A 17,357-nucleotide genomic window follows, 5' to 3' on the forward strand; every position below is an offset into this window, starting at 1 on the left:
GCTGCCTCAAACAGTTATACTGCATTCCCACTGCAATTAGCAGGTGCACAGGGGTTTTTTAAACCCAGGTAAACATGCTAAATGACTGTATTCCCACTGCCAGGCCTTTCTGTCAGCTGCCATGTGTGTGTATGTTGTCTTGTTGGTTTGTCCGTGCGACGTCACAGACAGGCAGTAGGACCAGTAAACAGCAGACAGCAGATCACTTTTTAGCACTTTCTTGTCGTTATTTATCTCTTAAGTCCCCCCTGGAGCTGAAATTACCATGTTCTACTGCAGAGTCATTTGCCCTGGGTGTGAATGCTAATTGTATGCATTCCCATTGCATTAAAAAGCCAGATATTGGCTGGTTTTTGTGCAGTGGGGATGAGGCTTTAGTTTGTCTATGTTACTTTTTGACTTTGGCATTTGGTTACTTTTTGATTCAAAAAATAACACAGACTAACTGACCAATCAGCAGTGGTAGACAAGCAACTCCCTCGTTCAGCAAGCTCAAATGTTTGTTTTTCTCAGTGGAGTCTGGTGGCTTTGACAACAGCACAGATGGGGAACTGAAGCTGTTAACTAATCTAATGGTAAGGTAAATCGGTGAAAATGCTCTCAATATAGCATACACTGTATATTTGTTAAGTGGGAATTTGTTTAGATGGTTGAAATTCACTTTGCTGCTGACTCCCATCCACAGCAGTAGATTGCTTAGCTTCCATGTCGGACTCCAGCCTGCTTCTCTAAACTGGGGCGTGCCGACTAACATCTACTGCATAAAATACACTGACTACGGATACATACTCCATACAACCCCACTTCAAGAAATCCAACGATCCCTTTAAATACAACTCAATGACAAAACGTGCAGGAGAAAGTCCAACTAAGAGCTTTGGACAGCCTTTGAAATAAAATGTAATTTCGTATTTATTTAGGCATTTTTACAGTTCACTAGACATCTTTGTTATTGTTTTGCTTAAGTATCATCAGGGTATCAAAGTACCAGCTATGAGTACCACTGACATAAAGAGATACTACAGACAGCAGCACCCTCTATTACCTTTGAAGCACTTTTTTTCTGTGTATTAAAAATGGAAACAAACAAACAAGACGAAAAGAGACAGATCATATTTCCTGCTGTTAAAATATCTTAAGAGCAGGACACCCGAGGAATGTCTTTCTCTCTCTTTATGCATGTGTCTGTGTGTGTGTGTGTGTGTGTGTGTGTGTGTGTGTGTGTGTGTGTGTGTGTGTGTGTTGTAAGAGACAGCTAAGAAACAAATGATTAAGCAACATCTCGACATGAGACTGCCTTCTTTCCTGCAGTCATCCTTTTAATTTGGTTGCATAAAAGTGATGGCTGCCCTTTAACGAGGACTTATACCACTTCAGTACTGATAGCAGCATTAAGCTGCGGCTTGTATTTACAGCGAGGCTACAGTAATAACACCAGAGACCACCTTCTAAAAGATTAATTGCTGTAGTCTGTAATTCTTTGCGTCAGACAGCATCTGCCTAAAGAAATCCATGTTAGCAGGCATCCATACATATCGAGAGGTCAAATCCAAAACATACTACAAAATGACACAGGCCTCTGGAACCATGTATTTACAAGATTTCAGCCAATGTCAGCCCTCCTGACTTACTGTGAACCCTGAGTTGTGTAACATCATCGGTCATATTTAGTAAAATATCCCATATACCCAGCTGTTTTCTTGTTACTGTATCTACTGTCTGAATCTCCTGTTGCAAATGCTAAAACTGTCCAGTTTAAATGTAATCCATTAACCCCATCCAAGATAAAATCCTATTGTCACAGTTTGGACAAAAACATTTTAATCCACAACAATGGAACTACAATGGATTATGGAAATGAAAAAGCTTTGGTGAGAACATCTACTTCACTGGTGGTTTTAGTTTCTGCTCCTCTACAGTGACCATAATGTTAAGATGGACTGGACACACAACTGTCGATAACAACACCCTCATGGTTAATTAATTATAAATCTGTCCAGTTATGTTTACGGGTCATACCAATATCTTTCATTTCAAATGAAAACATTCAGCCAGTAACAAGCGAAAGGATTGGAAAGTGAACAATGGCAAATTGTAAGGTTTTTGAATGGTTTAGTGTTTTTAGTTTTGCCTACAGAGATTTGGCAGAGATCTTTGCTCAGACGAGTTCTCGCCAGTTTTGGTTCCCATTAAAAGTCCTGTAGGTCATCCAGTTGGTATCCAGAGATTATCCACTACCCAGATTGTATTAGAGGGATTATTTGGTCTCTGTGCCAAGACTTCTATTCCGTTAATGAGGACAAGGAGAGTGGCAGCATGGACTTAGGGTCACTGGCAATAACACAGATGTACACTGTGTTAAGTCTACCTGAGCGTACCACATGTTTGCATCTCGAAAGCAACCTACAGAGCCTATTTGTACTTTCTGATTTGTAGGGTTGTACCCAACACAGAATTATGTCAGTCAGATCAGATTCAGCAAATAAATACAAATATTCCATGATTCATTCTGTTTTTCCATAGAAACTTTTATATTTTGAACAGGGCTCAGCAGGAAAGGGTGACAGTGGCATTCATGTGTTAGTAAACAAGCTAATGGCGCTGATGACAGACTGCAAATGTGCAACAGAATTTTTTTGCAGATGCTAGATATCAGACAAAAGCCAGAGACTGTGTCCTATTGAGTTGCTATGAGCTGCAAATTCACCGCTTCTAAGCAAAAGAGAGAAGATAATGTTATTTCTGAGCCTTGCTGTCTTTCCCCCAAACTGACCTGATAGCTTACTATTTCAAATACAAAGTTTTCATCACCATTTGTCTCATTTGTTGGTGGTAACGCTAAAAATGTCTGTCATTTACTTTTTTATTATTTACTATGGTTATTATTATGGTTAACCGTTACACACAGCAGCTGTAAAAAAAGTCACAATAACAAAAAATCCAACACCAGAAACAAACACTCACCTAAAAAAAATACTACACATAAATTAAAAGTCTCTCTTTGTACTACCAATAATTAAGTTATTCTTCTTCTCCCTCTGTTCAACCTTCCCTCATCAAGAGGCACAGTCAACCTTTCTGGGCCAGTGTATCAGCGTCTGTATCTGTGGTAACCATCTGCTTTCACACCATTTACTTAGACACACTCACACCAGAGTCAGGTTGCATATCAACAATACAACAATACTGCAACGTAAACCAACAGACACCTTAGGTGCATGCATACAGCACCTATATTGTTAACAGCAGTGCCCTAGCAAAGAAACAAGGATGCTAACAAAGTGATGAAAGCAAAACAAATGTGTAATATGTTGAACATAGTCAAGTTTAATTTGATGAGAAACAGGTTTTGTAAAATCCCAGAGAACTTAAAAATATTTTCCTAATTGAAAGGTTTCCAAGAGGCTTGAAGTTGGCTCAAACGTCACAGTGATATTCATGAACAACTGATGCGTTACATGGCTAATGCTTTCTGTAAACAAAACAAGACAAGTGGTGCATGTATGTGCATTCTGTACAGTTTTCCGACATTGGCGTGTTTATTTGTGCACACACACGTCCTCCTGTCGTCCTTCTGTCCACAACAACAGTATGGGATTTTGGCACTGCCAGCCAACCAGGTCACTAATGACCACATGGCCAATTAGTAGAACTAAGCAACAACCAGCCTGAAACACAACAAGCATTCATCCACATCACTGACAGGAAAAGTATGAGGAGAATCTGGGCTGAGGGGCCTCGGGAGCAGCAGACAAAGATGTGCATGATGCGCGTGAGGATGTCTGGGTTTTTTTTTTTTTTTTTCAGCCTGTAGAACCAGTTGCAGATATTTTTGTCTTTTATACTGACACACAAAGAATGCTGCTCAATAAAGAAGAAAATGACCACAGGAAAGACAGTGCTACTACCATTACTACTATCACTAAATAGGGATGAAACTTAGCTATTCCTGATCCCAGAGCTTAAGGTGAAATGTCTTGTTTTGTCCAATCAACAATCCAAAACCTTAAACAAATTTAGTTCACATAAATACATGTCCATATAGGCTAAAGCAGGTGAAATTAACAAATCGTCAACCATAATTTATCAAGCCTTGAATATTATGCAACAATCTTCCTTTGATTAAAGCTGATTGTTGGCTGTTTTAAGTTGTAAGTTACGATAAATGATGTAAAGAACATCATTTTTTCATTGAAATTCTGTATAAGGTAGTCAGGGGTCAGAGGTGAGGATCAGCTGTTAAGCAGCAAATCTCCCCTGAAACTGTTTGGCTTGTAATGTCTCAATGACACTCAAGTACGGCATGGAAGTACAACAATTGGGGTTTGATCTGTTATTTACCAAAAACTTTTACAGTTTCAGTACAGTTTCACTTTCTAACCTGTGTGTCTGCATCGTAAATTGAGTGAGACAGGAGTCACAATGAGTCTCACACAGTCGAAAAAACAGCAATAACATCACTTGACAGGTAGGGGACCCCAATCTAGGGCACTTGTTGTCATGGTAATGTGATGCAATCCTGTGTGTGATTATGGGTGTACACCTGAGAGTGTGTGTATTCGTGAAACAGAGTGTGAAAACAGGTTGACATTAACACCTAGGTGTGAACAGACACATTTCCACACAGACTGCCAATATGCTCTGCATGGACTTGGAGACGCATAACCTGAAGGCCTGACTCATATCACAATCCTAATTTCCTCACTGACGTCAGAATAATATGCACACCAGGAGACATGAGAACATCTGGGTCCGGGGGTAGAAATATGATAAGATGTAATTTGTTTGCAGGTGCAAACAAATAAATGCAGATTAGTAGATTGATCCATCAGTTGAGAGCAGTAACAATTAGTCCGTAAATCAATTTATCAACTAATTATTTGACTCTGCTAGTTCTGGTTTTGCAGCCATGACAATTTGACACTTTTCTCTGCTTCATATCTTTATAAACTGAATATTTTAGTTAAGGATAAACCAACATTGTGCTGCTAATATCAAGTATGTGTGTTAAGGAAGAAGGCTTGCAATTGGGAAAATCAGAGAGCCCACCATCTCACAACATTGTAGCGTTGAGACCTGCCAACATGTATACTGAATTCACACCTCACAATGAAAGCCTTTCCCATCATTAAGTTAGAGTCTACTCTTTAGACAGCCTAACAACTTGAGCAGCTCATCCATCCTGGCTTGTCACAGCAAAGCACAGCAGGACTGGTCACACTATTAAGTGCAGGGACTTTGGATTCCTTCATAGTAAAACAGCCACAGGGAACCCCAGAGGGTCCCATGATGAGGAAACCTTTCAGAGAAGCTATTAACACAGAATGCACGTCAAAGGATCTCTCATGTATTGCTGCTGTGTGAACACCTCAAATGTCCACTTATGTTGATTTATCATGTCTTAACTTGCATTGAATGATCCATAACTGAAATAATCATTCAACACTAATAAGGAAAATCGAAACCATGCCACATATATCCAATAGCCTCTTTTCATTTCTATTGAGAACGAGATATGCTAACCACAGACAAAGTTCATAAACAAAGATGAGCATAAGTGTAAACATTGCATATGAACCAAGAAGGGTATAAGGGAACTATTCAGTACATTTATGAGAGGTTTCCATATATTTCTTTTTTTTAACCCATTGCCCATCTTTGTAGCAATGTTTTTGGTAGAAATTTAGTCCATTTTAAGTTGAAATATTGTGTGTTTTTTCATCTACTTCAAAAACTGCAGTTGCAGTTACCTTGGGAAGGTATGCAGCATTTCGTATCCTGTCCACCATCTCCTGACCCTCAGGGTGCACAGCAGCCACATGGGACCACATCCTCTCCCACGTTACACTCTCGATGGGAAAACCTGTCCTGTTCACATAAAAAAGAACCCCTCCATCCTTCTCCTCTTCTTCCCCAGGGGACCGAGGGCTGTTATTAGGGGGGGAGGTGGAGGACTCCTCCTGGGTGCTGCAGCGGAGGAGGCAGTGCGAGCTGGTGCTCTTGGACCGGCCATGCCTGCTCAGCTTGGCCGGGGTGGTGGCCGTCCGGCTTGGGGAGTTGGGTCCGGTCATTGATCGCAGGAGGACCAGGAGTTGGAGGAAAAGTTAGGGAAAGTAATCCTCCTCTAGCTACAAGAGCTTGGTCTTGTATGTCAGCGGTCGACAGCACATGTTGATCATCCACAGCAAACCTGGCAAATAAAGGAAAAACTTTAACTTTACTGGAACACATCTTGCAACCTGAAATTAGGCTTGCAATGCAAAAATGGAAAAAGAGAAATGCACTTGTTGGTATGGATCTACAGAACAGGTGAATTTCTACACTGCAAAGATTAGTTAAAAAAATCTTTAAGGTACTGTGTTGTTTTTATAAGGTGCAAACAATATCCCTGCCTTTCCTATTTTGGAAGAGGAATGATGGTGCAACAGTAGAGTATGAAGCATTGTCAACATGACAAATCCCTATAAGGGAAGAAATACCCCCCACCCCCCAAATGTAGCAACACGGGACTAAGACTGATTTTTTTTGTCTTCATAAAAATCTTACAATAGGTGAAAAATGACATAAAGATGACAACAAAATTAGACGTGGAAGAAGAATATCATGTTGTAATTTCGTACATTAGATGGACAAAATCCTTCGTAACATGAATAAATTCAATAATGACAAACAGAGACCATAATTTGTAAAAATACTCGATGAAGTACAAACATTTTACTATAAAATCAACAAGCAAAATGCGAACACAGTAGAAATAACGTTACCATTCATAACCAATGTCTCTATACACCCAGTTACTGAGTATTAAAGACATGCTACTTTCTTTTCAGAAGTACCACAGCCTATATTACACTGACAGCATGTAAAAAATTAAAGCAATAACTTGTTGGAGAACTAAACTGTCTTCAAAACTCACTAGTTAGCACAACAATCACAAGCTAACACCGAAATCAGGGATTTTTCTTTCATGTGCATCCGCTGAAATATACCAACCGTTACTAATTCAAACATACCGTGTTTTCCACCGGGGCTCTGATTTTAGAGAAAAGACAGGCCTCGCAGTTTAAAAGGCATTTGACTCGAAAAAAACACAGTGACACGAGGTAGGTCCCATTCATACGCAGGCGGCGTTGTCCACTCCAAGATGTAAAGTCTTGTTTTGGTCCGAGGCTTTGTAACTTCACCCCTTCTTGTATGTGTCAAGTTAGCAAGACCCAACAACCGCTGGGCTGGGAAGAAGATACATTTCCCCTTTAAAGTAAAAGCAGTACGTTTTGTTATGTCGTTTATTTGTAGAAAATACCACGAGTTGTTGCAGCAAACTCATAAATCCAATGACCTCTTCGTTTGTGACAGGTTTAAGCGTGTTAAAAAAGTTCTATCTTAAAAATTCAACGAAACTGATCCTGTTTTCTTTGGAGCTTTTTTATTTTGAAAACGTCAGCCGGAAACCCCTCTCCTTTGCTAGCTAGCTAAAAACAATCCTCACAACACTGCGGGGGCCGTTGCCTCCCGCCCCCCCAGTCCGGGAAAATAACCTCCTCTGTGCATTCCTCCCCGTCAGCAGCCTGCACGGCGCCTCGGTATCAACTACCTTCCCAGAAAATCCGGCTTCATGTTGATTAAAAAGGCATCCTCAGTCCCTTACATGATTAAATCATAAGGGCTAAAACGGACATACAAGCTACCTGCCGTGCTCCCTGTATCCCTGCGTTGCTCGTATCCCCGGCAGCTACCAACGTTCAGCGGCTTCTCATTGGGCGAGCCAACAAAGAGGGGCGGGGATAAGAGTTCGCGCTACCATATTTGGGAATGACGGCTCTTTCTGATTGGTCAATTTTGACAGACGAGGCGTCAACAAGTGATATATCGGCAACAAATGGGATTTTCTGGCTCTTGGTGCAACTGTTGATTTTGCACATTTTGTGCATTTTCAGGCGCTTCACCTTTCTCAGAATAGAAGAGAGTACAATAAAATACATACGCGGGCAAGATAATAGTAATCTTACTGTATATAAAGCAACAAAACCAAGACACTACTACATTAAACTACTAGAAAACAACTGGATGCAAATGTGCAAAAGCACTCTACAGTCTATGCTGTAAATACATGCAAACGAGCATTGTTTTAATATATTCCAGTCTACATTTCCTTCAAGATCTGGATTGTACAGAAAAAAATCCCCTCAGCGTTATCAGCGTAAAACATAAATTTACCCAGTCATGAGATTTTTTTTTCATTCAGTTGATGGTAGCATAGAGGTTGCTGGGACCAGCAGATGAAACTTTCACAGTGCTGTAGGTCACCACATCATCATCATTACTACTACGTTTACCCTGAACCTGGGAAATGAGGGAAACAATAAAAAAAATGATGACACAATTGAAAATGACACAGCGCCACATGCATGCTACATCTTACCTGGGCTTTACTGTTGGTCTTCTTGGTGTACCTGATGGAAGCGTAGGAAATACCATCTTTAAGATCAGTCTACACAGAGAAGATATAATTTGTGATCAATAACATTTGGAGTCATACTGACTCACTCCTCTGTCTTGATTCCGATGCTGTTGTTTTTTAATAAACATTTTGAATTTTATTACTTCTGCCAAAGAGTAACAATATGTGTCTTGATGAAAATGTCTTGAAATTGTTTGGTAGTGGTTTAACCAGTGTTACAGTCATTGTAAATTATGTATTTACAATTGTAAAAAATATTTTCTTAATCTATGGTTTTTGACTTATTGAACTCACAATGTTGGCATCCATGTTGGCTGCACAGAGAAAAGAGAGATTCAACTTTAGCTTCAGCAGCAAAATAAGCAGGTTAACAAAAAATCTTTTGGACAAAATCTGTGGATATTTTCACCTTTAGTTCTCCTCCATCTTATGACCACAACAACAATGATCAAAAGTGATGTTAAACCCAAAGCCACAAGGATGTACCACCACCAATCTCCAATTAAAATAAAAACATTACAAAGTTTGCCTGCAACATCCTGCTTTGCTTCTTAAAGAAAAACAATTGTAAAAAAATGTAAACAAAATTTCTATTAGAACAAAAACTTTTTTCTTTAATTAGTTTTTGAGAAAGATCCCAAGAAAAGCCTGTTCTATTCTTAAACCCAAGAATTGTTCATATCTGCATTCTTTTAATCATTAACCCCATTGAACTTGTAAATTGTGCCAGTTGATTCCAATTACAATAGATGCACACATCGCCAATCCCCTGTAAAAGGCCGTGAGGCTATAGGGTCAAGTGCACTCAGAAAGTGAGAAGTTCAGAGAATTAAGTCAAGAATACCCAAACTAAGTAAAGAGTGTGGATCAATCGAATCCCTATGTATTAAAATAAATATATAAATACATTTTCAGTAGTCTTCAAAAGTGGAAGCACTTCTACAGAAAGTGAATGCCAAATGAGCTGTCATAGTTTGTGGTGCATATAAAATAACACCAAATAAAGAACCATGGTATGCATTATTCATACACTATGACATCCCAAATTTGAGTTAGTTGTCTAGTTTTTTAGGATTTAGGAGAGAGGTGTAAATCATAATTTTGGACTGTCTCAGACCATAGGAGTAACGTTTGAATTTTTGAAATGGGTGTAGTTCCCCTTAAGATCTCATCAAATAAACAGTGTCATTTATTTTTCTTAGATCAGCATTTAGTTATTTTAAACAGCTCATCATATTCTTACCTGGTTTCTCACCTGAGGACTGAGGGCAGAAGGTGAACAGATGCACTTTTCCTGTGTAATCATCAGTCACTTCACACTTCAATAAATGGTAATCATCAATAATATGAGAAGTAGTAAAGGTCACGTTGGCCGAGCAAACGTGATGTCCTCATGTCTTTATTGTTTTATCCACATCTTCATCTTTTAACAGCCACTTGACGTTGTGTTTACACTGCCTGAATGTGAACAGAGAGCAGTTAATCTCGATCTTATCAGCATCCTTCTGTTTGGTCACTGGTGAAAATGGAGACATTATGAGAAAAAAACAAGAGTAATAACTATTGTAATGTTTCAGTATATTATTCCAACAAGACTGAAATCACTATGATGTAAATACTTACTGTAAACAACAGAGAGATAAACCACAGAGTATGAACCTTGTTGTTGTCCTGATCTGTTGAACTGCTGGCAATTATATTGACCAACATCCTCATCTGTGAGCTTCTTTATAGCCAGAGAACAGTTCTCTTTAACACTCAGTCTTTTTGATTTATTTTGGGCAATTTCAACAATCTGCCTAAGTTTAATCAGCTCTTCTGCTCGTGGGCTCACTGAATTACCAAAGAGCCATGTAGTACTGTCACAATTATGCTTATTCTGTATCATATTTTCACAAGGCAAAGTGATGTCATCTCCATCTCTGACAATAATAGACAGGGGATGTTGTAACGCTGCAGAGAGGACAAGAGAGAAATAAAAGACAAATAAATGAATTGTGCTCATACATGATTGCAAGGGTGATTTTTGATACAGCAGATGATTACTAACATGTCTCATTTTACAAGAGTCAGCTAGAATCAGTATGTTAAAAAATTGTTAAAATAAAGTTTTGAAATCTTTCTGTTACTTATTATATGTATCCTTACTTGTAGTCTGAAGCAGCAGTGTCAGCAAAAAAGACATCTTAATCTGTCTGAATTCAGCCATCATGCTTGTCTCTCTTGCTCTCACTCTCTTAACCGTCACATGTTCTTGAAGAAAAAAGTACTTAATTCCTGTGATTATAAAGGTGTTAGTACCCTCAAAGTGACTTTCTTTCTTTTCTCTGATGTGAGGTCACACCCGATGTCACATCCTGTCAGTATTGTTTTACTTTCTGTTCCAAATAGAGTAAATGTTCAGATTGTTGCATATGAAACAAATAAGGGGATAAGGAAAATATAATTATAAAAACTACCAAATTTTGTTCAAAATCTATGTCATGTTTAATTTTATTAAGACAACAACAGCACAAAGCCCAACAAAAAGCAACCAATTAAACAATCAACACTCATAACAAGCGCCAGCATCTTTCATGTTCCCCCGTGTTATGAGCAAGGAACCCTGAGAACTACCACCAAACATCCATCACTGAGCTCAACAGAGCGGATTTACACAGAACTATCTATCATAAATTATACACAAATTCTCAATTATTTGAGAAACCAGCCAAATGAATGTCAGGTTGTCAGGTTATGATCTTCTTTCACTGGTTAATCTACAGCACCCCCCTCAGGACAGAAAGGCTTTTTACAGCAATAAATCTTGAAAGTGTTGAAAAATTATTGTAACAGAAAAACAGCAACAACAAAATCTGTGGTCACATGTTCATGTTCAAACTAAATTTACTATTACTAATTTACTACTATATTTAATAATAGAAATAACATCTGGATGCAGCTGAGCTTTAGAATTTTGTCTTTTCCTTCAATGACAAGGGCATTAGGGATATATACAAAATTATAAATAAATATTAAAGGTTCTACAAGTTTTTGACTGCAAAAAAAACTTTACTAAAGAGATCAGTGTTTCAGTTGTGTAGGGAATGGCACTCAAAGGAAAAAACAAACTTGGTTTTCTTATCAATGTAAAATCAATGTAATGCTATTAGCTGTAACTGTACTGTGGCCTCTTATTTGTTTGCTTTGTTGACTGCAGCGTAGAGGTTGAGATCAGCCGATTCCTCTGCAGGAGCAGCAGAGGAAGAAGGAGCTTTCAGGGTGCTGTAGGTCACTGCATCACCTTCATCATCATCACCTTTACATCGAGTCTGGGGCAAAATACAAAGACTGCATGATGTAATGAATGACAACAGTGCAAAGCAGCATCCTGACACTGACCAACAAAAAATAACACAATACAATGCAATGAAATACAATTAATACAACATAATGCATGACTGGGAGGAATGTTATACAGTTTTTGGTGATTCCCTAATTTTTCCTGCAGCCAAGGGCACAGGTTTCATTGGGGGTCCTCCAACAGGAAATTTTAGATTCAAACATCAAACTCAATTTCTTGCAATCTGGTGATATTTTTTTATGCTTCTGCATCAATAAATGGTTATAAATTTATGTAACTTTGTCAAACTAAAGGTCTTTTGCTACCTTTATGTTTTTATTCGAGTTGACACAGTAACTGGTTTTAAATATTGAGGCCTATACACACACACACACACACACACACACACACACACACACACACACACACACACACACACACATATATATATATATATATATATATATATATATATATTAATTTAAAAAAAAGGTTCTGCCTTTATTTGACAGGACCTACGGCCACTACAGCAAGGACATTGTGTTTGTGCATTGGGAGTGGGGACTTTCCACTGAGCAACCAGGCGCCACAGCTACATGACACAATTAGATCAAAATACTACTCCACAGAGCTGCTGACATGGCTGTAAACTCTTGTTTTTCATTCATCACCATCATTAGTGTAACCAATCAGACAGCTTACCCGGGCTTTACTGCCGGTCTTCTTGGTGTAGCTGATGGAGGCATAGGAAACGCCATCTTCAGGATCAGCCTGCCAAACATAATAAAAATTGCTTAGTAACCTCAGCATTCAAGCTTAGTTCCCTAACTTGACGTCTCTTTTCCTCTGTGGCAGAGGGAAGTTTAACTGTAACTGTGTGTGTCACATTCAGATAACATATATGTAAGAGTAAGTGCATCAGGTGTGATCTCACCATGTCCTGACTGGTGTCTGGACCAGGCTGAGTCACTGAAGGGTTTAACCTTAGTCCCTGTACAAATACAGACTGGTTACAGTTTTCCATTCACATCAGTGCATTCTTAGTTCTTCCTTTTCCTCCCTGAGAAAGCCCTCTCAATCTAAATTATGGATTTAATATAGATATTTGCAGGGGTTTTTGCTGATCTTTTTATTAATAGTGACAGCTGTGACAGATGTTATTTTTGTCATAACTATATGAAGACCGATTATTATGGTTTAAAACTTACATTGTTTTCATCCACTTGTGTTTTCCTCTCTAAACAAAAAAGACAAAAAAAAAGAGTTCCACTGAGAAAATCCAGGTTTATCAACATGTGAATATGTCGGGTTAATGTGAACGTTCTCACCTTTAGTTCTCTTCCGTTTGATGATTATAGCAACAATTATGGCTGCTAAGAGTGATGCTGTAACAGCAGCCACAGTGATGTACCACCAATGCCAATCTTGGAAGAAGAATAACAACATTAAAAAAACATTGCCTTTTTTTTAAAAAAAATGCAAGTTTTGAAACATTTTTTGAAAAGTAAATCTGTTTCAGATATTACAAATCTTCATTTATTTAATCAACACCAAAGGTAGGACCAAGTCATTGTTTTGCAAGTCACAAAAGTCTTAAGTCTTTGCACTCAAGTCCTGAGTCAAGACAGGCAAGTCCCGAGTCAAGTCCCAAGTCCTAAACTGAAAGTGTCAAGTCCTAAAAGAGTCATAGAGTTGCCTGAGTCAAAAGGCTCAAGTCCAAGCATCCTTCATCCGTTCATAATTCTCTCTCTCTCTATTTTTCTATTTTCTCTACTTCCACTTCTCCCAATCTGTAGATTATGGACATTTACTCCAGTTAAACCATGAACATTTTGCCATGATCTCTATCAGCCAATTGTGTTGCTGCTTCAAAGTTTAAATGTGCTCTCCTCTCTGCTGCTGTTGGCTGTCATTTTAGCCAGAATCGCTGCACTCTCCTCCACCCGCTCCCTTCCAGTCTATCTAGCGATCAGGTTGAACTCATCAAAAGTCAACTCTTGCATCACATCCAGATCCTCATCATCCTCTTCATCTCAACACTACCAGCTGCGTCTCTGATTTGAAATATATTATGCCAAGATGGAGTGTGCAGATGTAAGTACACATTCTTTGACTCAGAATGAGTCCCCCCTGATTGAAATGTCCAGACTGACTGAATGTTATATTGCATGTCTTTCAATCATAATATATTTAAGCAATTTAACCACATATATGATAATGATGCATACACTGAGATGTTGACATTTTTCATTATATGAGTTCACCGTGAATATAAAACCTTAAGTTACTAAAACATACTTCTATTTCTTCTATTGACATTTTTGTTTCACGAAATCCAATCCAATTCCAATGAGTGACAGAGAAAGAGAGAAAGTTACTACCTTTTTTCACTGCAGTTGTTGTATTGTCTTCTCCTGCTGATGTGCTTCCTTTTTGTTGAAAATGATATAAAATAACAAAACACAACAAACTGTGATTAAATACTGAGGAGACTAAACAGGAAATAATAATCTAACTGGTAAACTTAAAATGTATTAAATAAAACCTAATGTACCTGTTTTCTCAAACGAGGACGGAGGGTCAACATTATACAGCTGCTCTTTTCCATTCTTTTTATCGGTCACTTTGCACTTCAGTAACTCGTAATATTTTGACTTCTGATGAAGATGAGGAGTGAATGTCACAATGGCTGAGCAGGCATGCTGTGATATCGTCACCTCATTGTTATTACCGTCATACAACCACTCCACTGTGTGTTCACATGTTCCATATGTGAACACAGTGCAGTACAGGATGATCTTGTCATTGTCATTATGTCCAGTAACTGGTGAAGATGGAGATATTGTGAGAGAAAAACAAAACAGCAAAATTAACACCATCACCGAAAACATGATTATTATAGTGCTTCACTATATTATTTAAAGAAGACAGATTTAGCTGAAAACACTATGATGTAAATACTCACTGTTGATAAGAGACAGAAAAACTGGAAGATCTGCACCCTGTTGTTTTCCTGATTTGTTGAACTGTCTGCAGGTGTAACGACCGACATCGTCACGTGTGACCTTCTTTACAGCCAGGAAACAGTTCTCCGTCACACTCAGTCTCTCTGATCTAGCTTTGGAAATATGATTTTTAATCTTCCCATGAATGATCAGCTCTTCTGCCGTTCCCTTATCTGAAAAAGTGGACAGCCAAGTAGTGCCATTACATTTGTCCTGATTTATTATCACATTTTCACACGGCAAAGTAACTTCATCTCCAGCTCTGACGGTGAAGGAGGAATTTTTTTGTCCAGTTACCACTGTTGAAAATGAGAGAAAATATCAGTAAATAACTGTTTGTAACATGGCTTTTGTTTTCATAGTTATGTGTCAGGATGATCTTAAATACAACAAATGACAGCAATTGTCCTTTCATTAAGAATCCACTCACCACACCATGCTGAAAAAGAAAGAGCAAACCTGGCTGTCTCACTTAAATCAATGTTTGTTACTCGAATTCTATCAGTTATAGCTCTTTTAGTCATGTATGTTACATGTATGTCCTTACCTGTAAACTGAGCCAGCAGAATGAAGACAAATGAAGACATTTTAATCCATGTGAATTGAATCATCTTCTCATTCCTTTTCCGCTTTTTAGCTCTTGCTCTGACGCCCTAAACTGTTAACGTTTCTGACCAAATGCTTCTTTAAGAAAGATATCACATTTACTTCCTCTTTTCAGTAAAGTGTCACTTCCTATTTGTGAGTTGAATTTTTTTTTTTTTTTTTACACTCTTTCAGTTTTTTTTTATTATTAAGACGGACAAGCTTTTTATCTCTCTGAATAGAGCTTATATAAAAAGCCCCTAAAAGCCCCTCCCAACAAACAAAACAAAACAAAACAAAACAAAAAAAAACCCTGCATATGGCTCAATGTGGAGATAAAAGAGGTGACAAGTGTAGGGAGTTTAATATACTAACAGAAGTTACACAAGAAGTCAGTGACCACCAAACTACAACCCATTTCCTATCTGTTGTGTTGTTTCAGAGTTAAGTACTTCTGGAATTACATCTTGTACTCATATGATGCCTTTTGAAATTGGATACCTTGTTTTGTTTCACTTTTAATGCACAGTGATAGTATTTATATTATAAGAAGCAAGCCTCAATGACCTTGAAATAAGATTTTGATAAATAAATAAAAAATGCACCATTGCACTGTGCTGTATGACATATTAGAAACACTGAGCTGATGAGATAGTTTTATGGCAGCAGAAAAAGCAGATGATGATGGGAGATGTAACGGGATCTCCACAGTTTTCACTTATTCAGTACTTGAACATGCATTATGACGTCCTGAAAAGGAGGACAAGGATGTGTTCTGAAGATGTTGCAAGTGCAATTGAGCAACTGAGGTCCTAAAATAGAAATGAGAAAAGATTCACGGTGATGTTTGACACCACACATTAACCCAAAAGTTAGTCAAACTCTTCGCCCACCACTATTTGACCCCTGAAGCCACCGTGCCTTACGGTCATACTGGGGAAAACTGATGATATTTCAGTGGTTTGAGAATAAGCTGGTTCCTCTTTGCAGGCTTTGTGTTACTTTCTGAGAACTGAGGGGGAAGTGTTTTGGTGACAATGTGGGTAACAGCAGCAGAGGAGCTCTGACGAGGATCAGATTAGATTCGCAAGACAAACAGTCATCACTTGTTAACACATGGTGCTCTCTGGGCTCATGTGGAAAATTTATTTCATCTTAGGAAGTTTTGCGGTTACTCTCTGAGGCTTTGTCAGTGTATGTTGATCGATAATAATGAATTAGCTGCTCAGTGTTGTATCTGTGTTGCTACACCTCACAGTCTCCCGTCCTTCGTGCATGTTAATTCACTATGTTCGTTCCTGCAATGTGATCACGTTCATTTAATTGTGATTTAGGGTGTTGCATCACCACGCAAACGGTTGCAATGTCAGTTATATCAGTTTGCTTTGTGAGTGGTGCAGAGCAGCAGCGAAACAACAGCAGCACCTTCTTTTGGACTGTCTCTAGGTCTACCTTAACATAAGGGCCTAGACACATTTATTTTGGTTGCTCTGACAAAAATGCTTTATGTCACCTCATGTTAAAACTGTCAGAAGGCTAATTTTGTAACGCTGCTGATGCTGTTTGAATTTAGGCCACAGTTCATGACCCTAATGTTTCTGACTCGTCTCCTTAAAGGATTTTGCTGTTTTGCAAAATGTAGCTTTGTGTGAGCACATAGAAATTAAGTGAGAGGAAAGTAGCGATTGTAGCTAGTTGTTATGGTTTAGAGCGTGTCTCTCTCTCTCTCTCACACACACACACACACACTAGCTTGAGATCACCATCTTGGTCTATTCTGACATCTATTTTTCTTATTAGACAGACAACCACAACCGAACACCAAACTTAGACTAGCATTTGCCTAATTGCCCTGTTAACTCATTGTTAAACACACTCCATTCAAGTGTAATCAAGTGTAATCAAAGGAGTAATCTAAAAAAAAAAAAAAATGCGGATCTGCACTTTGTTTATCCCTAGGGCCTTTCTCTCAGCCTAGCTGTTG

At 38.5% G+C, this 17,357-nt stretch overlaps 2 protein-coding genes and 1 pseudogene across 4 annotated transcripts in view; all 3 read right to left on the bottom strand.

Annotated features, from left to right (window-relative positions):
- The window catches only part of vash2 (vasohibin 2), a 70,604-nt gene extending 62,863 nt beyond the window's left edge, over nt 1-7,741 (bottom strand). The window contains exons 1-2 of one of the 2 annotated variants that reach the window (XM_088089138.1): nt 7,689-7,741; nt 5,751-6,190 (exon numbers count right to left, since the gene is read on the bottom strand). In XM_088089138.1, the coding sequence (XP_087945264.1) occupies nt 5,751-6,071 (321 nt within the window). In that variant the 5' untranslated portion in view covers nt 6,072-6,190; nt 7,689-7,741. The other variant, XM_042504087.2, reaches the window with a different exon arrangement.
- Nucleotides 7,742-8,241: 500 nt separating this feature from the next.
- On the bottom strand, nt 8,242-10,817 carry LOC148186903 (uncharacterized; annotated as a pseudogene).
- A 119-nt stretch (nt 10,818-10,936) lies between these two features.
- Nucleotides 10,937-15,492, bottom strand: LOC148186904 (uncharacterized). 2 transcript variants are annotated; one of them, XM_088089139.1, is made up of 9 exons: nt 15,336-15,492; nt 14,749-15,087; nt 14,338-14,607; nt 14,165-14,212; nt 13,112-13,207; nt 12,992-13,020; nt 12,718-12,774; nt 12,486-12,554; nt 10,937-11,772 (listed from the first exon to the last, which is right to left on the bottom strand). In XM_088089139.1, exons 1-9 carry the CDS (start codon nt 15,397-15,399, stop codon nt 11,635-11,637), a joined length of 1,110 nt encoding a protein of 369 aa, XP_087945265.1. In that variant the 5' UTR covers nt 15,400-15,492; the 3' UTR covers nt 10,937-11,634. The 2 variants fall into 2 exon arrangements, with proteins under 2 accessions (XP_087945265.1, XP_087945267.1); XM_088089141.1 differs by having other exon boundaries at nt 14,749-14,961; nt 15,336-15,486.
- Nucleotides 15,493-17,357: the final 1,865 nt, after the last annotated feature.

The sequence above is a fragment of the Plectropomus leopardus genome, chromosome 16 (genome assembly GCF_026936395.1).
Source record: "Plectropomus leopardus strain MGB_pleo_1.0 chromosome 16, ASM2693639v1, whole genome shotgun sequence".
Lineage (NCBI taxonomy): Eukaryota > Metazoa > Chordata > Actinopteri > Perciformes > Serranidae > Plectropomus > Plectropomus leopardus.